The sequence below is a fragment of the Podarcis cretensis genome (assembly GCF_951804945.1).
Source record: "Podarcis cretensis genome assembly, chromosome: 6".
Taxonomy (NCBI): Eukaryota; Metazoa; Chordata; class Lepidosauria; order Squamata; family Lacertidae; genus Podarcis; species Podarcis cretensis.
Genome location: NC_137175.1, coordinates 95,999,070 through 96,021,541, shown reverse-complemented (window position 1 = coordinate 96,021,541; position 22,472 = coordinate 95,999,070). Strand labels below are relative to the sequence as shown.

The 22,472-nt window shown below is 42.4% G+C and overlaps 1 protein-coding gene across 3 annotated transcripts; it reads left to right on the top strand.

The window, feature by feature from the left end:
• Positions 1 to 4,720: 4,720 nt before the first annotated feature.
• On the top strand, positions 4,721 to 21,430 carry FAM20B (FAM20B glycosaminoglycan xylosylkinase). 3 transcript variants are annotated; one of them, XM_079981609.1, is made up of 8 exons: positions 4,721 to 4,830; positions 10,791 to 11,303; positions 12,158 to 12,244; positions 13,585 to 13,694; positions 15,022 to 15,193; positions 16,628 to 16,819; positions 17,247 to 17,306; positions 18,938 to 21,430. In XM_079981609.1, exons 2-8 carry the CDS (start codon positions 10,927 to 10,929, stop codon positions 19,167 to 19,169), a joined length of 1,230 nt encoding a protein of 409 aa, XP_079837735.1. In that variant the 5' UTR covers positions 4,721 to 4,830; positions 10,791 to 10,926; the 3' UTR covers positions 19,170 to 21,430. The 3 variants fall into 3 exon arrangements, with proteins under 3 accessions (XP_079837735.1, XP_079837734.1, XP_079837736.1); XM_079981608.1 differs by lacking the exon at positions 4,721 to 4,830 and adding an exon at positions 6,607 to 6,745; XM_079981610.1 differs by lacking the exon at positions 4,721 to 4,830 and adding an exon at positions 6,859 to 6,932.
• The last annotated feature ends 1,042 nt before the right edge of the window (positions 21,431 to 22,472 follow it).

Sequence of the window (22,472 nt, the reverse complement as noted above, 5' to 3'; positions counted from 1 at the left end):
CAGATTAAGGTATTCATTCAAGAACAAAAAGCAATGTTACGTACTAATACACACAAGGTTTGTTCCTTTTAAAGCTGGGAGCGGGCTTTTGGGTTGCAAAATTAAACTTCAGACTTGCCGCTGGGTCAGGCTGATGTTTATCTAGTTGCAGAGGTTTACTGGCCACTGTTGTAGGCATGGTGATAAGGCGAGGCTGCATGCAATTATGACAGACTTGTGTCCTGTGTGATGTCACAAGCAGGATACGCCTTAAGTCTTGGCAAACAGAGAGACAGTTAGCAGCCAGACCAGAGTTTCATGCTGTCAAGTTGAATCATGGCGACAAGTGATGAAGAAGTTTATTTTAGGTCTATATTAACTTTTACCAGAGGACAAATGTCTTGGAATGGTTTGTAGTAATTTCTTATGCTATGTTCTGCTGTTGTGGTTTTGTAACTGGATAGCTGTGGGAGCACAAAATGAAACATAAAAATCAACACTTTTTTTCAGGGTTCGAAAGGAAGCTGCTTTGCTGTACCCACTTAATTGGGATAGAATAGTCAGTTGCAAAAGAGAAGAGGGCTCCTTCATCTACGATAGTTGCGTAGAAAAGGAAATTTCAGCAGCAGCAGCTTTCAATCCCTCTGACGTCTTCTGCACAACTATTGAAGGTTCAGGAGCCCTGCCCTCTTTTGCACCTGACTACCCTACTCGGGAATAAGTTCTACTGAACCCTGTTGGATTTACTAAAGAACACCGAGAGGGAGAGAGGCGCAAGCAGATACATGCCTTGGCAAAGCTCTGTTTTACCTGGAATGACAACTGCAAGTCAAGAGTGACCCTACAGAGCCATCTGCTGAGGGAAACAGATACTGCAACAATAGCTGAAAAATGCAAGGCCAATGTTCTCTAGAACCCACCTCTTCCCTGGAAAAAAAGATTTTCATTCATGCGTTTAATTATTTGTTTGCTTGTTTGTTCATTTCTAGTGCTGCAGGGGAATGGCAGACCCTTCACTGGCTGTGGTAAAGGTAAAGGGACCCCTGACCATTAGGTCCAGTCGCAGACGACTCTGGGGTTGCGGCACTCATCTCGCTTTATTGGCCGAGGGAGCCGGCGTACAGCTTCCGGATCATGTGGCCAGCAGGACTAAGCCGCTTCTGGTGAACCAGAGCAGCGCACAGAAACACCGTTTACCTTCCCGCCGGAGTGGTACCTATTTATCTACTTGCGCTTTGTGCTTTCGAACTGCTAGGTTGGCAGGAGCAGGGACCGAGCAACGGGAGCTCACCCCATCGCGGGGATTTGAACCGCTGACCTTCTGATCAGCAAGCCCTAGGCTTTGTGGTTTAACCCACAGCGCCACCTGCATCCCTTTACTGCCTGTAGTACTTACACCTTTTCTTTCTTTTTTTGGTGCCCAGACACTGGTTCTTGTTTTGAAGCAAGCTTGTTTTTCTCTTGCTCTGGAAGGTAAGACCCAAACCAATGGATTCAAGTTACAATAAAGGAGATTCTGCCTAAACATCAGGAAGAACTGTTAACAGTGGAACAGACTCCCTCAGAAGGCAGTGGTGGTGTTTTTTTGCCAGAGATTGGATGGCCATCTGTCATGGATGCTGTAGTTGAGATTCCTGCACTGCAGAGGGTTGGTGTTATGTAGTGAAGTTTCACCCTGGGCCAGCAGGGGGATACTGTATATAGTTTTCACTCAGGTCTGTAGATAGTTTTCCCTCAGGTCCACGTCAGTTATTTTAGGCGGGAACTCTGGGCTGTTGTTGTTACAATGTTGACAGCCGGCTGCCTATAAAAGCAGGCCGGCTGAGCTGTTTGCAGGCAGTTCTATTCCAGCTTACAAAAATAAAGAGCTACTTGGAGAAATCGCTGTGTCGTCTGCTATGTCAACCCACAACGTAACAGTTGGGATAGGGTCCCTTCCAACTCTACAACCCTTTGGGTTGTTATAACAGAACCCAAACAGTCTTACTATAACCTGGACTCTGGCAAGTTTGTTGGGGGAAAGTCCGTAACTTATAGGGAGTTGTTGTCTGGGTCTTAATCTGTGCTTAGACCTACTGGGGCTTTGCATTGAAGACTGCTTTCAGTTTTGGGATTTAGTCTCGGAGCATGTGTTCTTATTAATTCTTTGCATCTACAGTGGTACCTTGGGTTACATAGGCTTCAGGTTACATACGCTTCAGGTTACAGACTCTGCTAACCCAGAAATAGTGCTTCAGGTTAAGAACTTTGCTTCAGGATGAGAACAGAAATCATGCTCTGGTGGCGCAGCAGCAGCGGGAGGCCCCATTAGCTAAAGTGGTGCTTCAGGTTGAGAACAGTTTCAGGTTAAGAACGGACCTCCAGAACGAATTAAGTACTTAACCCGAGGTACCACTGTATATGCCACCTTTCTGCCTAGGCACCAGAGGTGCTTTATAATTTTAAAGTAGTAAGGGGAATGAAATAATATGCTCTTCAGTGCTCTTCAGAGAATGTTAAAAAAAAAGAAGGTAAAAGTACCCTGGAAGGTTAAAGGTGACTATAGGGTTGCGGCGCTCATCTTGTTTTAGGTCGAGGAAGCTGGCATTTGTGCACAGACAGCTTTCCGGGTCATGTGGCCAGCAGGACTAAACCCCTTCTGGCGCAACGCGACACTGTGACGGAAGCCAGAGCGCACGGAAACGCCATTTACCTTCCCGCCGCAGCAGAACCTATTTATCTGGCTTGCTTTCAAACTGCTAGGTTGGCAGGAGCTGGGACAGACCAACGGGAGCTCACTCTGTCGCAGGGATTTGAACCGCTGACCTTCTGATTGTCAAGCCCAAGAGGCTCCGTGATTTAGACCACAGCGCCACCCACGTATGTATGGAGTTAATTTCATTCTAAAGCGAGCATCATAAAGCCTCCAGGGTACACATGCAAATCAGAGGTTGGCTCATTAGGGCAAGGTATTGGTGGTTACAAAACCACAACAAGAATACCTTCATCACAACCAGCAAAAATGTCAAAAACCTGTGAGCAAGCTTTCTGAGCTGTCCAGGATTCTTCAAACTAGATGATAATGAAACAAGTGGGGTCACGGGATAAGAAAGCTGGGAATGAAGTCTGCAGCTTATTAAAACGATCAAATGCAAGAGGAGTTGTGCACAGGAATAAGTTTAGACTCTGCAAAGCGCTAAACAAATTTCAGGTTGCGGCATAGATTGCTGAGTCGAAGGAACAGTAATGGCTACCCCCTCGTTCAAAAAATCTAAGAGTTACAGAGTGTGACTTCGAAGACGACCAGACCCATAATGTTTCCTCTCGCTCTATTATTATTCTTAAGAAAAAATTGTTAACATCTCCAGACCTTAACCTTAGGGATTTCTCACTAAGAAGACTGGAAAAGTTTGCCTTAAAACCTGCCCAGGATCATTCCTTCCCTGCAATGTGCTGTTGTAGTGGGCTGCTGCATGAGGTCGAGTAGGCAGAGGCAGCAACTCAGATAAACTTGAATACACTTGGAGTTATGAATGTGTGTACAGTGGTGCCTCGCAAGACGAAAAGAATCCGTTCCGCGAGTCTTTTCGTCTTGCGGTGTTATCGTCTTGCGAAGCAAGCCCATTAGCGGCTTAGCGCTATTAGCGGCTTAGGGGCTTATCGGATCAGCTGATAAGCGGCTTAGCGGATCAGCTGATAAGCAGTTTAGCAGATCAGCTGTTAAGCGGCTTAGCGGATCAGCTGATAAGCGGCTTAGCGGATCAGCTGTTAAGCGGCTTAGCGGATCAGCTGATAAGCGGCTTAGTGGCTTAGAAAAAGGGGGGGGAGGAAAAAAAACCTGCAGGAACTCGCAAGACATTTTCGTCTTGCAAAGCAAGCCCATAGGGAAATTCGTTTTGCGAAGCACCTCCAAAACGGAAAACCCTTTCGTCTAGCGGGTTTTCCGTCTTGCGAGGCATTCGTCTTACGGGGCACCACTGTATGTTTGTGTTTATCACACAGGCCCAGCAAGACTGGTCTACTTTGCCTATGAACTGAGTGTGTGCCTTACAACACACTCCTGGAGCCAACACACAGCAATTCTGCAGCAGGAATGTTGATGTAGAAAGGTTGTTTTTTTTTACCAAAAATTATATTAAAAGTTGGAAAACATCTAAAAATAGAAAATTGGAAAACCACTGTGCTATACTGTCCTATAAACAGATAGTTGTGGGAGTCTAGTCTAGTCTGTTTCTGTACCCGGTTCCCAGTTAAGTTTTAAGCAATCCTGAATTTTAAGTCCTGTATTAACTTTTACTCACACTTGTAATTCTTTTTATTATTTCCTCATATAAAAATGGGATGAAAATAACAGAGACAGCAGTGCAATCGTGTACATGTCTACTCAAAAGTAAGCCTTGTTGAGTTCAATGGTATTCGCCCTCAGGTAAGTGTGTATAGGATAATATCAACTGCAAATTTATATGAGTATACAGTGTAGCTGAAAATAAACTTGGCTTAACTAAATTAAGACAATTAAGGAAAGTACATGACACTTCTTTACAACAGTCTGTTTATGATCCCTAGATTTATGGCTTTGATTTTAACAGCATCCTCCCCACCCCCTCTGTCTCCCATTGTGCAGTTAAACCTGTTTGCATATGGAATGTTAATTTTTAGCCTTTTCTCTTCCTAGTGTGTACTTTGTAGAGACACTTGTTCAGCCCCAGTTCACATTACTCACTATTTGTTTAAGTAGGTGTGTTGTATTCTTGCATTATAGCATTTCCTGAAGTTGATTAGAACTGCCTTTGCCTCTGGTTGGAGTGATTCAGATCCACCCTTTCACTGCTCTTTTAACCTCACTGAATGGGCGGACTGGGCAGATAAAAGGTAAGCGCTCCATGCGAGAACAGGAGGCACCCAACTTGAATCCTGAGCTACATATGGGTTCAGTGAGAACTAAACGCGGCTGTTTTCAATGGGGCATATTTCCTGGGAACTTGCAGCTTTCATAGGCTAACTATGCAGCTGCCCAGGGTGCAAACCTGAGGGGCACAGTACTGACTTTTGAGCGACACAGTTTATACAGATTCGTTTTGTTGTTTGATAAGATATAACTTTTATATTTTGAATAATTTTATCTTTTTTTGAAGTAATTAATGCATTAGAACTATTAGAACTTTTTTTGAAGTAATGAATGCATTAAAAAAGGTAAAGGGAATCCTAACCATTACGTCCAGTCGTGACCGACTCTGGGGTTGCGCACTCATCTCGCTCTATAGGCCGAGGGAGCCGGCGTTTGTCCACAGACAGCTTCCGGGTCATGTGGCCAGCATGACTAAGCCGCTACTGGCGAACCAGAGCAGCACACAGAAATGCCGTTTACCTTCCCGCCAGAGCGGTCCCTATTTATCTACTTGCACATGATGTGCTATCGAACTGCTAGGTTGGCATAGAACTATTTTAAAATGTATATGTGAATTGTGAATCACAATTCACAAGGTTGTTCCAAACGATCTGTGTGCTGAAACGTTCCTCTATTATTATTATTTTTAATAAATTTTTATTAGGATTTTTTTAAAGGTTACAGAAAAAAAAAGAAAAAATATAAGTCTAAACAGAACAATCAAAAAAGAAAAAGAAAGAACAATACATAAAAACAATCATCCAAGAACAGAAGAAAAAAAACCCCAAGTCAAACCTTTACATCACTTGCTTTCATTCGCTTACTTCCTTGACCTCCTCGCACCTCCCATTTTTGTATTCTAATTCAGTTAGATATTTCAGCAAATCCTTTCCAGCTTTGTTTTTATCTTAATAATTTATCTTAATATACTGTAATTTTACATTCTCTTCTTTCACCAATTCATTTTTGCTTAATCCTTTATATCTTTTCTGCTAAAACCACATAATTTTTTTCCAACATCTTTCTAACATTCCTTAATTTTACAATATTTCTGAAGATAAACTTTAATTTTTTTCCAATGAAATGTTCCTCTTTTGTGTTTGTGAAAGATAATCAAAAGTTTGTCGCGTTACTTACTCTTGCAATCTAAAATAAATGTTTGTCGCGTTACTTACTCTTTCAATCTAAAATAAATCCAGCAGTTTCAAGTTTGGTGCTTTTCAATTTTTTTCTACAAGACACCTGTTTTTGAAAATTGAAGTTGGCAATTTTGGGGGGAATGGTAGTTAGGGACGTAGGTAGCCTTGGTTAGGGCGCAGAATAGTCTGGCAGCGGTATTACTTATGAATACAGGCACTGCCAGAAGATGAGCTTGGGATAACTCCGTTGGTATTATTGCTCTTAACCTCTGGGAGCCTTATTCTTATACGGGCAGGAGAGAGTTAAAGAGCAACTCGGCGACATCCCCGCCCCCTTGCCAACGCACAAGTACGTGCAGAAGGGAGGGGGGGAAACGGAACGGAACATAGCGCAGCTTTCTATTGGTTGAACGGAAACGACTCCCACGCTCACTCGTCCGCGTTGAACAGGCGACGCCGCGGCTTCTTTAAGAGACCTTACGCTCTCGCGACGCCTTTTTACGCCTTAAGGCGCGAGAGCGAGCGAGCGATTGGTCTTGGTCCGGGGAGGGGCGTGGTCTCTCGGGACGCTTCCATTGGCCGGCGGGTGCGCGCGGGGGCGGGGGGGAGGGAGGGAGGGCGAGCTGGGCGAGACCATGTTGTGCGTGCGTACGGGGGGGGGGGCGCGCGCCTCCGAAAAGGGTCGTTGGCGGCGCCGGCAGCAGCAGCGCCGGCCGGCCGGCCCAGTGAGCGGGAATGGCGCGCGGGCGCCCGTGGGCGGGTGAGTAGGAGAGCGGGCTGCGGGATAGGGCGCGCGCGGCGGAGAGGAGCCGGGCCCGGCGCCCTCCCCCCCCCCTCAGCTCCCTTCGCGCCCTCCTTCCCTAGAGGGACCCATAGAGGGACCCATCCATGTGGCAGGAATATGGGGGGGGGGGCGGCGGAAAGGGCTGGAAGGTCTCAAGCGCCTCGTAGGTAGAGGGGCTCAGCTCGCCCCCGCTGCCATAATTTTTTTTTGGGGGGGAACCTTTCGGGGGCTCCGCACTGGCTGGCTCCGCTTCTCCGCGCAGGGTGTGGAACGAAAAAAGGAGGGGGGGGGAAACATGTCCCCTGAGCATGTGCCGAGCGCCTGTTTCCTCAGAGCGCGCGCAGCAACGCTTGTGGGGCGGGGGGGGGGTGAGAGAGAGTATATGGTTTAAAAGTGTGTCAACTGGAAAGCGTTTGCTTTTAGAAAGAATTGGGCTGTGGGAGCCGGTTTTTTTGTTTTTCTTCTCTTTTTTTTTTTAAAAAAAAGATTTTTATTAAAGTTTCAAAAATTATATAAAAACAAAACAATAATACAAACAGACCAAAAAAGTATAATTTCAATCCCTTTTTTTTCTTATAACTTCCTTCAACCGACTTCCTCATACCTCCCCTCTCTGTATTCCAATTTCTAATTTATTACCTCAGCAAATTCTTTCCTTTAATTTTTGGCCTTTCTTTTCTTTTTACTTATCCATTACAGCTGGAAATCGCGTAATTTCTTCTCAGAAACTGAGCAGAGAGGGCTTTCCTTCTCAGAAATTGAGCAGAGAGGGATTTGTAGTTGTAAAACTGAACAACAGAAAAGTTAAAAGAGTATCTCTCGATAAAATGTTAAAACGGTGAAAACCTAATAAACTGGAAACAGAAATTAAAGCGTCCACCTGCTCACAGAAATAATAATAATAATAATAATAATAATAATAATAATATATAATAATCACTTAAGGGATAATAACATAAATGTCACTTAAGCTTCTCAGGCATGTACCTCAGCTGAGAAGGTCCTCTGGTTGCTGCCCACCTGCACCTGCTGAAGCAAATTTTAAATACATGGGCATAAGACATAGATGTGGGACATTTTTGAATGCTCAAAAACCAGTTTTGAAAACGCTGTTCTAATTGGCAGAAGCTTTTTGGCACCGATATTTCTGGGTCAAGTGTAATGAGGTGTGATGTCTGTACATTACCGGAAGCAGCCTATTGTTAATTCTCTTTTCTAATCCCACAGAGTTCCTGCCGGTCTAGAAGGGATGGCGTATATGTGCTAGGGAGCAAGATTAAATATTTTGGCATGAACTGCTGTAAAGCTATGAGAATGGTACAGAGAAATTTTAGAAATCTTTGCACCATTGAAACAGGAACGACTAATTTTGGGCCCACATATTTTCCAATAGAAACATTTCTGTTTACATATTCTCCTAATTGCAGTTCCAATCACACAATCTGGCATCCTTCAGTCGCTGTTTTATACAGGGTTATCAAGAAATACATGTTATGTAGAGAGTTCAGGTGTACAGAAGCACTGAAGACTGACTGAAAAGCCTATCCATTTCCATGCAGCAACATCTATTTTTATTCTATTTTTATTCTTCTCCCTTGGATTTCAGTCTCATCAGATCCAGCATTCTTCCTCTTCCCCTGGCTTTAATGGCAGCATTTCCAGTGTGCCACCCCCCAAATGATTATGAGAGCATACAGTTTTGCTGTAATTTTAAAAGCAGCCTTTTTGTACTGAAAGTTTAGTGCAGATTGTTTGAAATCAATGTGGATTTCCCCTCCTCTCTAAATTTTAGCATAGATCTCATCTATACAAGCCTTGTTCTTTTTAACAGTTATTAATATTAGATCCTTCAGTAACTTGTCTGGAAATTAGATAGTTTTAGAAATAAGAGAGCAGTGCTAGGTAGCATCCCCATGCCCCCCTTTTGTATTGTACTCATTCATTCTTTTGGAAGAGTTACTTTTGTTCATGGTTGCTGAACCATGGGAGAGAGAATTTTATCTCTTCCTAAACTTAGGAGACTGGGCTATGCTGTTGCAGCCATTTCACCTGTATGGGAAGATGGCATATCTTGTATTATCATCCTGGTGAGTGGTAAAAGTCTGCACAGTTTGAATCTCTTTAATGTGTATGAGATTAACTGAGAAGAACCTGCCCAAAACTGAATATGGTTTTATTTAAAAGAGATTTTAGTTGAAAGATGCCACAGAACCAATTCATTATAAAATGCCCTTGGGAGCCCTACAAAAAAAATGTGATGCTTGTACAGTGGTATTCAACTTGAAAAGGTCTAGCAATTTTCCTTTTCCTGTTTCAAAGAAGAGATCCTTGTTTCCCATTCCTGTACCTCTTGGTTGTCCATTGCATTTTATTTTGCCCTCAGACATTGGTAGTTTAAATGTAATTATCTAACCTTATCAGTTGCCTGTGGTCTGAAGTGTAAGAAATAAGCAAGTCGGTGCTCTAAGGAGTTTACAATCTGAATTTTGCCATTAGTTGCGGTGGGGAGGGAAGAGACTCTGAGGGAACGATTACAAATGTATGTGGTTTAGTTTACTATGACTTTGAAATAGAAAACTCTACTAATTGGGTGAATTAGGCTGGCAAAAGATGGCACAATCATATTCCTGCACAGCAGTTGACTGCCAGCTCTTGTCTGCAATGTCTACAAAGATGTTTTGTAGGAAAGCTGTGTAGCCTGTTCTTAGATCGACAAACTGTGCAATGTTTCTTCTCAAGGTTCATTTTGGAATGACTAATGTCACCACCTCCCTTGGTCTTTGGACACGTTGCATATAATTCCTGAAACTGCTGTGTTTGCTCATAGATGCACAAACATTTTTTTTCATCTGACTGGCTTAGTTTTCAAATTAAGTGTTAATAAGAAGTAGGAGTACCCTTCAGTCTGTATAATGACAAGTGGAAGTGTATCTTTGCTTAGTAATAACACTCAGCTGAAAATATCTGTTCAGCTTTGTTCATTTGGGCTTTCAAGCTTATGGGTGAGCTCTGGGACAGCACAGCTGCCTAGATCTTTATTCTTATTTCAATGCAGCAGCCCTTCAGAGCTTTCTCTCCAGCTTCCTGTGAACAGTGCTTTGTGTCCAGAACTTAGTTGAAAAATAGAAACAGTCCTGATATTCACACGATTTACTCCAATGTTGAGCAAAACATATCCTGTCTAATGTACAAATTTCAATCTGAAAACTTAGGGGGGAAACAGTTGTACTGTTCTCTAGGTTAAGCTGTCTTGCTTATTGTGTGGAAGTGCTCCATTAAACTATGAACAGCTTTGTGGGTTGATGGTGGGAGTTTTTTAGTACCGTAAAAGTAAAATGCTTGATCAGTAGTTTAAAAGTTCTTTCTCTACAGCTCTCCTCCCAGAGGAGGAGCCTTTGGAGCCAAATAATCTCTCTTGCGTCCTCAAGTCTTTCCCTTTTGCTTTAGTGGCTAAAAGACATTCCCTTGTGTTGTTTGGGAAAGCCTTAATGTCCTAGGGATCTTTGACAGTGGGCAGGGTAGTATTTCCATAGTTCAGAAACATCCCACACCTTCTTGGTTGGGCAGAATGTCCTGGGAATCTAGGCAGATAAGATCATAGCTTGGATTATTTAACAAAGTAAAATAGTAATCTTTCAGCAGTCTTCCCCAAGTAAATTGGATATCTTGTTTTCCCTCATTTGGAATGCTACATACTTTTCTATTTGCTCCATCCCAAAATGATGGGGAGATTAATTTTCCTCACACTTTCACATCACTGTTAGTAGTTTCTGAATTCTAAAAACCAACAGAAGAATTCATGTGTCATTCAGTTCTCCATGTTGCATAGCAAGTAGTGTTCTGGCAAGTTGTTACCTGAAAATCTGAAGAAATCAACCTTTTAGTAGATGCTGGATTTAAAAACTGGCTGTTTCTGCTGATGTACACAGTGAAAAGTACTAGAAATCAGCAGCATATGTTCTGCAGGTATAGGAGATCATGCCTAAGGATGTGAAATTCAACTTTCTTTAATAACTCACAGGTGTACCAGAAGCTGCAATGGCAACATTTGGTCAACTGAAGCAAAGATGGTACTTGTACACTGCCTCTCGACTTGCTTTGTGAGAGACTTCCTGTAGCCTTTGGAAGAACACATCAGGAGAGGACTGCTTGTCATCATGAAGTTGAAACAACGGGTGGTGCTTCTGGCAATCCTCCTTGTCATCTTCATTTTTGCCAAGGTGTTCCTCATAGACAACCTGGACACTTCAGCAGCTAACCGTGAGGACCAGCGTGCCTTTCACCGTATGATGGCGAGCCTGCGCGTGGAGCTGGACCCACGACTTGACCACACCCTGCAGTCTCCCTGGGAGATTGCAGCCCAGTGGGTGGTGCCACGGGAAGTGTACCCAGAGGAGACGCCAGAACTGGGGGCAGTGATGCATGCTATGGCTACAAAAAAGATCATCAAAGCAGACGTAGGCTATAAGGGAACCCAGCTGAAGGCGTTGCTCATACTGGAAGGTGGGCAGAAAGTGGTCTTCAAACCCAAGAGGTAAAAAGGTCATACGGTGACTGGATGAAATATATTGAGTGTTCCCCTTGCCCCAACTCCATGACTTGCTTTGGGGTTTCCTAAATTGGGAGTACTGGTTATCATTCTCCAATGGATGGGTAAAGACAGATCAGGGAAATGGATAGATGATGATGATGATAATTTATTTATACCCCGCCCATCTGGCTGGGCTTCCCCAGCCACTCTGGGCGGCTTCCCAAAAAAATATTAAAATACTGTAATACATCAAACATTAAAAGCTTCGCTAAACAGGGCTGCCTTCAGATGTCTTCTAAAAGTCTGGTAGTTGTTGTTCTCTTTGACATCTGGTGGGAGGGCATTCCACAGGGAGGGCGCCACTACCGAGAAGGCCCTCTGCCTGGTTACTTGTAACTTGGCTTCTCGCAGTGAGGGAACCGCCAGAAGGCCCTCGGAGCTGGACCTTATCAAACTTTTCATCACATAGCACATGTATGGGAAAAGTGGGATTTGAGGTGACCATGCTAGTGTCACCTTTCCTTTTCCAGCCTCTGATTGGCTGTGCCCAATATTGTTCCAGTGTTACAGAGCTAAGTAAGAACAAGCTGCAAGGAAGTGCCTAGCCTATTGCCTGTGAGAATCGGCTCTTATCTTCCTGGCCTGGAATGTGGACCATACAGCAAGTCCACTGTCAATCAGTAACAGCTCTAGTTAAAAGCTTCCTTGCATGTGTGGCCATGTGATCAGCTGCAAGGGAACATGTCTCAAGTAATGTGCCATCTTGATTCAGAAACTCAATCTGCTTGGATTTTGCTTCTGTAGCTTAAAGGGAAAATCTAGCATTATGACCCAAATTGTCTGCTTGCAATTTTTAGATATGCCAGAGACTATGTGGTAGAAGGAGAGCCGTATGCTGGGTATGACAGACACAACGCAGAGGTGGCAGCCTTTCACCTGGACAGGTATATAAATGTTGAATTAGAATTCACTCTTCTTGGAAATGGATAATAAACTTATAAACACCTTCTTTAAGCTCTGAACAGAAATTTTGTTTTTAATTGAAAAACTGTGAGGAAACAATGGTTTCCTGTTCTGTACCTAGTTTAGTTATATTGTCATATGAGTGCAACAGGCCGCCATGGTTTTCTTATGTAATTACATTTCTAATGTGAGGTTCAAGCTGTTTCTCTGAGTAGGGCCAAATTGCTGCAAATGAGGCAGGCCTGTGGAAAGTAAACATTGCTTCCAGGTGACTCAGGCATGGAAACTGAAGGTTGAGATGACTAATGTAGGTATATTCAAGCAAGCAGGTGGTTTTTGTGTGTGTGTTCCTTTAAAGTAGACTGGTAATGTTTGTAGACTTGCTTGTAAAGCTGCACTGAAGCAGTAAAATTGCAGAGCATGTTATGAGGGCACATGATGCTGCCATTTCTCTGAAGTGAAGCACACTCACTTATTGATCAGTGCCTGAATGGAATACCACTTGGGAACCTTAAATACAGTGGTGCCTCGCAAGACGAAAAGAATCCGTTCCGCGAGTCTCTTTGTCTAGCGTTTTTTTCATCTTGCGAAGCAACCCTATTAGCGGCTTAGCGGATTAGCGCTATTAGCGGCTTAGAAAAAGGGAGAAAAAAGCGAAAAAAATCGCAAGACTCACAAGACGTTTTCGTCTTGCAAAGCAAGCCCATAGGGAAATTCGTCTTGCGAAGCGCCTCGAAAAACGGAAAACCCTTTCGTCTAGCGGGTTTTTTGTCTTGCGAGGCATTCGTCTTGCGGGGCACCACTGTATGCCAGCTTGACTTCCATTATGGATGAAGGATGGGATACAAATGTACTAAACAAACCTTTGTGGAACAAAAGTATTTTTTTCTAAAGAAAGATCCCTCCCCCCCCCCCAGTCCTTCTCACAAATGTCAAATGAATCCAAGCATTATTTACTTGAGGACTTTATTTAAAGCAGTATTTGGGGGCAGAACACTGTGTACAGCCGCTTCAGGCCTGGTCCCAACAGCTAAACAATTTGTTTTGAAACTCAAACCATTTTTACAGCCTAAGAGCAAATCCACTATTGTTCTGCTCTAACCCTGCTTTTCGTACTGAGCACCACCCGCCAGTGAAGTGTGGATGGTGACCCTGCGTGTGCAATTTTGGAAGTTTCAATGCAGCTGAGACATTATCTTGAAATTGCCAGCCTCTTTCATAAAGTTTTTTAATTTGTGGAATTTTCTTCCTTAGATATTTGAGAGGTGACTGGATTGTTCAATATTGTCTCACTTACTTCTTACTTTTCTTCTCCAAACAGAATCTTAGGTTTCCGACGAGCCCCTCTAGTGGTTGGTAGGTTTGTGAATCTCCGCACAGAGATCAAACCTGTTGCCACAGAACAACTGCTAAGTACATTCTTGACATTGGGTAGGTGACAAAGTATATTTCGTTAAGACCTTTAAAATAAAATTGAAAAAAAAAACCCAGCAAGGGGCTTGTGGAATTTAATTGCTGTTGGGAAAGCAGGCCTAATGTTCTGCAAGCCCCTTAGGCTCAGTCAGATACAGTATTCCTGATTTCTTGTGCTTAGGAGGTTGTGAGTGTGTAGTGGGTTTCCTTCCCCTCATATATACAAATTCTTCCCCTTCCGGTTTGCATTGATATTAATACTATGATAATGTATTAAAGTTACATCTGGTTGTAAATTCTGGTTTGACACCAACACTATGATTACTATGAACATGGATAGAATCTAATAAAGGTAAAGGTAAAGGTACCCCTGCCCGTACGGGCCAGTCTTGACAGACTCTGGGGTTGTGCGCCCATCTCACTTAAGAGGCCAGGGGCCAGCGCTGTCCGGAGACACTTCCGGGTCACGTGGCCAGCGTGACATCGCTGCTCTGGCCAGAGCCAGAGCCGCACACGGAAACGCCGTTTACCTTCCCGCTGGTAAGCGGTCCCTATTTATCTACTTGCACCCGGAGGTGCTTTCGAACTGCTAGGTTGGCAGGCGCTGGGACCGAGCAGCGGGAGCGCACCCCGCCGCAGGGATTCGAACCGCTGACCTTTCGATCGGTAAGCCCTAGGCGCTGAGGCTTTAACCCACAGCGCCACCTGCGTCCCTATAGAATCTAATACTTGGTGCTAAAAAGAGAACTCCTCGTCTCCTAACCACAGGGGATTGGAAACAGCTTTTTCTGGACTCAAGTCACAGATGGTTCAGTGTGAAGGATTCTTATCTAAGAGAATATTCTGTTGAGAAGCAGTCTTTGCCATTGCACTCCTTTCTCTGTTAATTGGGTTAGTAGTGTTCAATGGTAATGCCAACAGATAATTTAGAAGCAGGAATTCATTCTTAAAAAAACCCCTCATTTTAAAAGCAATGAAACTGCTATAACAAGTATCAGGAGGGGCGTCGCACAATTTGAGATCCCTGGCTTTGTTTATGGAAATATGTCAGAAAAATACATTAATTTACATACTTCAAAGAAAGTATCTGCTTTTTCATTCAGCTGGGCCTTTAGTTAATCATGAGTGGAAAGATGGAGTGCTGTTTGCCTGAAGACTGTTTTCAGCACATTGGGGTGCGGGAGGAGAGAGTAGCGGAGTTTTCTCTTGAGCAAATGAAATGGGTTAATTTTAAAACTTAGAGATTTAGGTATTTCCTAGAAAGCTTCTGAAACATCTATAAACATTTTAATATTATTATATCAACTTGATAAGAGATGGGTTTTTGCTTCTGCTTTCTTCTAAGGAAATAATACTTGCTTCTATGGAAAGTGCTACTATTGCCGGGAAACAGAGCCAGCCTGTGCTGAAGGGGACACCATGGAGGGGTCGGTCACGCTATGGCTGCCAGACGTTTGGCCGCTTCAGAAGCATCGACACCCATGGGGCAGAACGTACAGGGAAGGCAAGCTGGCCAGGTATAGAGCAAAACACTGTTTTTTTCTTTGCCATGTCTCTTGGTCAGTCCAGGGAATGGGCAATATTTGTAGATGGAAAGGAGGGTCTTGGCCAGTTTTCCTGAAAAACTGTTGCAGCTGAGGCTAAAGTTATCTGGTGGAGAAAGGATTCTGAGAATGTTGTGCAATGGACGAAGGGTGCTGGAAGTACAGATGTGAAGGATTTTAAGAGATGATGGGAAGAAACAATCCATTTTGTTCTCTTTGTTTTCCTTCCCAAAGAATAAGTAGAGTTTACGTTCTTATAACTTAAATTAAGTGGGTAGCAGTTGTCTGTGTATATGTGCATAGTGTACAATCTAATGTTTTGAGACCTGTTTCCTTTGCAACAGTTAGGCTCATTTCTGCATGTGAAGTGAACTGTGTTTACAAGAGCACATTTTGTTGTTCCCTACTAGGCAAAGACAAATCAGCCTTGCCATGTTTGTACATTTTCATATATAATTCTGTTCCATCCCATTTCAGCATTAATCTGTGGTAATTCTTAATTTGCATTTGAATATGTGTTTCTTAATGTATTTTCTCTCAAAATAATGCATTTCTAAACCTATTTTACCAAAATACAGTTTAAATATGTTGGGAAATTCAGGAAGTGTGAAAGATGGTTGTTATCCAACTTCCACTTTAGCCTGAAATATGTAAATCAGGTTAGTGTGCATTAGAATTTGCAAAACTTGAATTTGTCAAGCATCCCTATTCCACATCCCTTTCTCAGACTCCTCTTTTGACTATGATTGGTTTTGTTCATCTTTAGTGATTACATCAGTACTTTAATTTGGATTCCTGATACTCTTGTTTCCATTAAAAATAAATAAATCCACTTCTACCTGCCCCTCATGCTTGAAAACCATATCAACAGCATCTGCTGGTCACTGTAACGTTACAGATTTCAAGTTCTCCTTTGTGGTGTTCTCTCACTTTAATGTTCTCTCTGTAATGTAACGTTCTCTCACTTTCCTTACTGTTTTTCCTCATATATTACTGCACCTTGCAGAAACAACCAAATATTGGTATGCACTAAGCCTTGGGCAAAATAAGGCAATTTGACCTCTTTTTGTGAATTTGCCTTGAATTATTAAATGAGAACAGAATTGTCAGAGGGGAAGGTGGATGGAATTAAGAGCCTAGGTTAAAAGAGGAGATACAGTAAGAACCTGTGAGGAAATGGCATGCTGTTAATTAAAGGCAATTTTCTCACACGCCATAGTGGGAGAATATTGGCTTGAAAGCTAACTGGACATTCATCAGGTAGGCACTGAGCCAGTTTGACTAGCTTGGCAGTTATATCAGCCTGGACCCTATTTTTCAGATTATGGAAGTTGCTGTTTAATGCCTCTGACAATGCATGGTTATATTTTAAATGAATCATAAAGCTTTCTCCATGTCTGATTGCAGGTGGGAATATGATGAGAGCTACTGTGATGCTGTAAAGAAGACCTCGCCCTACGACTCAGGCCCGCGGCTCCTCGATATCATAGATACAGCCATCTTCGATTATTTGATTGGGAATGCTGATCGACACCATTATGAAAGCTTTCAGGATGATGAAGGGGCTAGTATGCTAATTCTACTTGACAATGCCAAAAGGTGGGAAATGTGTCAACATCTGTGAAATTTCTCCAAGCTAAATGACAGCCCTAAGGTTAGGAAAGATTTGCATAAATTACCATTGTACTGTGGGCTCTCCCTAATGCAGCTTTGTCCAGCCTAGTTCCCTCCAGAGGATTGGGGCCACATCTCTCACTTTCCCTGACCATTAGCTATGCTGGCTGAGGCTGTTGGGAGTCCAAAATGTATGGAGGGCAACAGGTTGGGCAAGGCTACCCTCATGCTTTTAAGGTAGGGAACCAAAAGTGAAATTTTGTAAGCCTGCTATTGCTTAATGCATCTGATTCCCTTTAAGTTTGTGGGTTAATTGAAATGTCAGGGACTGCTGAAGTCCTTAACTCTGTGGTGTGTAGTAGGGTAGAATTTTCCAGCAACTTCACTGAATTTGTATCCATTTGTTTTTCAGCTTTGGGAACCCTGTCTTGGATGAGAGAAGCATTTTAGCACCTCTTTATCAATGCTGCATGTAAGTAAAGGACAAATAAGTTATTGATCTTTTATACTGTATGCACCTTGCAATCCCCGCCCCAAACATCCTGGGAGTGTGCAAGTCTGACAATCCAGTGCTGCCTCAGTGCATTAAGAGAATGGTTAGGATAATGAATAAAAATGCACGTGCTTTGCAGACTCTTACTACAGTGTCTTGATGTTCTGCAACTTTTGTTTGAGACTGTGATGCTGGCTGCACATTAAACTTGTCACATCAAAAGAAGCTATTCCTCTGAACCCCTAGGATCAACGAGCTGCTAACGGAGAGATAAGACAGGATGGAGCAGCTCTATGATCTCCCTCCAGCTTTTTCTTCCTGTCACTGAGGGAGTCTTCAGAATTGTTTGCAGTCAGAGCCAGGCTTACATGTAGCTGCTTTTCATGTGACAAGAGTCACATGTTATCAAGCTCTGTGATTCCATCTGAGCCATCCACATTACATGTAACTCAAGCTTTTGATGAGAGAAGTGAAAAAGTAACTGCAGGGAGGAAAGAAAGGCAAGAAGTGCAGTAATTAGTAGGCTGAGTGGGCTCAAAGCTTAGGAACTTTAAACAGGCGTGTCTGAGGTTTTTTGGCCGTGGGGGAAATCAATTTCTGAGAAGTGCTTTAGTATGCAAGATCATTATCATTATTTTATTTGTATTCTGCCTTCCCAGAGTGAAAACTATAGATGGCTCACAACATAAAAAGATTTACATAATTAGAAGCCAAAGTAGTAGTAATAAGCAATAAATAAAACACGCCCAAAAAGTACAACCGCAAATTGAACAATTTTCACAAAAATATTAAGGTGTAAAAATATCCTATCTTTAAAAGACATCTGAAGGCAGCCCTGTTTAGGGAAGTTTTTAATATTCAATGCTGTTTTGTTTTTAACACTTGATTGGAAGCGGCCCAGAGTGGCTGGGGAAACTCAGCCAGGTGGGCGGGGTATAAATAATAAATTATTATTATTATTATTATTATTATTATTATTATTATTATTAAATAAAGATACAGAAAAATTGTATTCACAATAGCAACAAAGCCCTCTAAACAATACCCTAACCCAAGAGTGCACACATGATTCCTAGCTTGCTTTTATTTTTATTTTTATATTTTACATAGCCTCCAGTTTGAGCCACAGCAGGAGAGGCCCACAGTCTTTTGTACTTGCAGCTTTAGTTTACCATCTCCTTCATGCCCTTCACCACTCCTTACTAAAGCTTTCAAACTGAACAACTTTATATAAAATAAATATGTAGATTATTTGCACAAATTTTCTGAGTAGGTCTTCTGTATTTATTGCATTGGTATTTTGCCTTTTCTCCAAGGAGGATTTTATCATCTTGTTCCTGTGAGGTTAGGCGGAAAAATAGTGACTGGCCCAAGATCATCCAGTAAGCTTCATGGCTGAACCCAAATTTTCCCATTCCTACCGCCCCCGCCCTCCCACTACACACTACTTTGTTCGGAGTGCTTTGTGCAAAATATGAACTATGCTTATAGTTCTGTGTTATCATCTTGTGATATACGCGTGTAGACAGGCCCAAGTAGACTGTGTCCCTCACCCTGAAGTCTGCAATCAAAACTTAGGTTTGCCATACATTCTCTCATTTCTTTTGCAGTATTCGAGTCTCCACATGGAACAGACTGAACTACCTGAAGAATGGGGTGCTGAAGTCTGCCTTAAAAACTGCCATGTCTCACGATCCTATCTCACCAGTTCTGTCTTCCCCTCATATGGATGCCCTGGACCAGCGACTCCTGAATATCTTGGCTACAGTAAAGCAATGTACAGACCAGTTTGGACCAGACATTGTACTGGTAGAAGATAGGATGACACTTTCCCATTTGTAGCTTCAACAGGTGTTGGAGCAGATTCTCTCTCTCTATTTTTAAGAAAACAATACGAAAACAGCACAATTGGTTTTGCATGGCTGTGGGCAGGGATGGGCTGGAACTGAAATCCCAGACTTCCTGAATTGAAGGAGAAAGCAGCGGCATGATGGTTTTGCTGAAGACAAGGAACTTGCCTTCAGGTAGCCCCACATCATGTTTTGGATGTCCATTGCTGGCAGTGGATGTTACACTGAGAGCACTCCTAGATTTCTTAAATAAGAAATTGGAAGTAGGCATTAAGACAGACTGATTCCAGAGAAGAGCCACAGTCCCCTCATCTAATCCAAATATGGTTTCAAGATAATAGCCCAATTCATAGTTGTAAAGAATGGGTTGCCTGTGCTTCCTTGCTGGCTACCTAAAAAGAGAGCATGAAGACAAGATCAGTTGTTGAAGGGATCCCTTATTTGCTTCTCCTGACCCTCATGCATCTCATGCATTTTTGGCTGGGATTTTCTCAAGAGCTCCAGGAAGGACTGTGTTATTGTTAGCAGCATTAAGCAAAATCCTTTAATTCCAAAATGCTAAGAAGAGAGACTATTTTAGATTGCTAATTTAAATCTATACTCCATCCACAAGGATTCAGGACTGCACAATGCTGCAAAGACTCAACCAGCCATGAAGATCAAAGATTATTGTGCAAACCATTGTTTTGTTACCACACAAGGATTCTTGCCAGTATTCTACTGATACGGAATAAGCCTTGTGGTTTTTTTAAAGGAGCAGATACAATTGAACCAAATAATTATTCTAAAAAGTAGGAATGATTGAGATTCATTGTGTTCTCTCTGTATTGACACCCACCCCTTCATGAGACGAGACCAATGGGGTTTGTTGCTAAAGTTTGCAGTTAATTTAAAAGATGGATACCACCAGAGACTGAGCAATGGAATATTTTCTGACTGGTGTGTCACTGCTTTTGTAAGTGGTTGCAGGTTCTGTGCCAGACGGTATACTTAACAGTATCCTGTCATTTTTCATGGCTGAACTTAAAAGCATTTCCATTAGGCCTTTTCCAAGTGGCAGAAAGCTGCTTCTTCTGAACTATCTACTGGCTTTTTGACATTAGCCTGGAATTGTACAGTGCTTCAGGAAATTTTAGGTGACTTTTTGAATGATAAGCCCGATTTTTCTGGAAATGATACCCATCCACCATAATTTGTAGAAGTTTATCCCATGTGTCAGCTTTGACATGTAGCATTCTTATGCATTATTCAGCAGACTTTATCAGATTAAAGTTCCTGGATTGGATGCCTTGAAAGCCATGTGAAACTAATTTAAAGGCGAGGTCTGACTTTTTCAGTTAGCCTTTGGGGTTTTTTTGGCAAAAGCTTCAACTTCCTGCTTCCAGAGTAACAAATGGCAGGGGGATGCATTTTTTTCTTCTAAAGTATTTTAAATCTTTTGTTAGTCCGTGTCAGTAACTGTCTGAAGGCAGTTGCCTAAACTACAACCTGGCCTAAAAAGCAGTGGCAATCCCTATCTGTTGCAAGCTATCTACTTCAACAAAGAAAACATTGACAAATACAATGGTTTCTGTCAAGCTGGCTCAGCTAATCATCTTGAGTTTCTACAGGTGATGTTGATTTCTACCATGAGGGTCAAAAATCTTTTTGAAACATGGCATGAAGGTGTGATCAGGTCAGGTACTAAGGTTAAATTCCCTGGACACTTCCAACATCAGCTGTTGCAATTATGTTGTGTGCAGAAAAAAAAAGTAGTACAATTAGTGTAGTACATCCTCTTGCAGCTTGGGTGTCTCCGTATTTATCTTTACACAAGCAGCAGCATACCAGTATGAAATTAAACAACTTTTCAAGCTGATGAAGACTCATTTCTGTGCAACCAGTAACAGAGACAGAATTAGCTTTGAAGCACCAAAATATCTGAAGGAAGTACTACAGTCCTCTATCTTTGCCTGATTTGGCAAGTGGTGTAGAAGAAGAAACCACACATTTGTATTTTGGAATCTGATGAACTGGAAATGTCACTTAAGAGATTAAAAAAAGAAACTAATTTATTAAGAAGTTAACTTATTTATGTAGCAGCTGGAGCAGAGTGCACACACCTCTTGGACCTGCCAGAAGGTTGCCTTTGGGAGTGGCTGCAAATGGAAACTATTGGAAGAAAAGAACTCAATATAATCTTGATTCTGTTATGTGTTTTCCCAGGTTCAGACTGCATAAATAAGTATTATGTGAATAAATTTTTTAATAAAACTCTGGGTTGGGGTTTTTTGCTTCTCACACCATGCTAGTTTCAATGGCAACTTACCTAGCTCTTTTTAGATAGGAGTTGTCAACATAGGATTGATGTGCTCCTTCGGATGTTGCCTTTTAGTGGTGCAGGAGGTATGGCAATGTGACTCCTTCACACACTAGTATTGATCCAATTTCTGCCAGGAGTGGCAGAGGCGCTCTGTAGCTTGAATTAGAAACTGCAGTTTCTGTGGTCAGGATCTACCTTAAAGAGCTAAGAGTGTGCCATGTAGAAAAGACGGTGTGCAACATCAGCGCCTACAGACCTAGTAAGAACTAGAAGTTTTTACTTCTGCCTTTGTACCGCCAGAGCATTCCTTAGGCTTCCTGTGCTTTAGGCTTCAATTACCATCTAAACTACCGCCTCCAGAGACTCAGAGCTGGTGATGGAGTTCCATTGTTATCAAGTAACACAAGGACTCATTCTTCAGTCGCTTTCATGCTACCTTGTACTGTTGGATGGATTCATCAGTTCATGAATTATGTTCGGAGAACTGTCCAACAGTGGCCTGGTTAGAAACTAAATGAAATATGGCAACCAGAAAAAGGGGCGTATCTCTTGGCAGTGACTCCCTGTGACCATGCAAATGACAGAATTTAATTCTGCAATCTTGAAAAGTCTGCCTTGTGATGCATTCCCCATGCAGACCTTGGCCTGAACTAGTTCTCCATTAGTTGATGATGAGGGTAGAAAGAGTTGCGCTTATATTGCATTTTCTGAAAATGAGTAGAATCAAATGACTGCTAATGGGGAGACATGGTAGATATAGGAAGCTGTCTCAAAAAGTAATTATTGACTTGTCAATAGGCCATATTCTGCTGCAGAGCCAATACCTGATAGTTTAAAAAAAAAGTTTACTGTTGGCTTCTTAACTGAGGTTAGTTAAATGCTTTTATTTTCTGAGTCTTTAGGGTACTTTAGGCTGTAGTCCTATATGCATTTACTTGAGAGTAAGTCCAGTTAAACTCAGTGGGACTTACCTTTGAGTAGACATGTATGGGA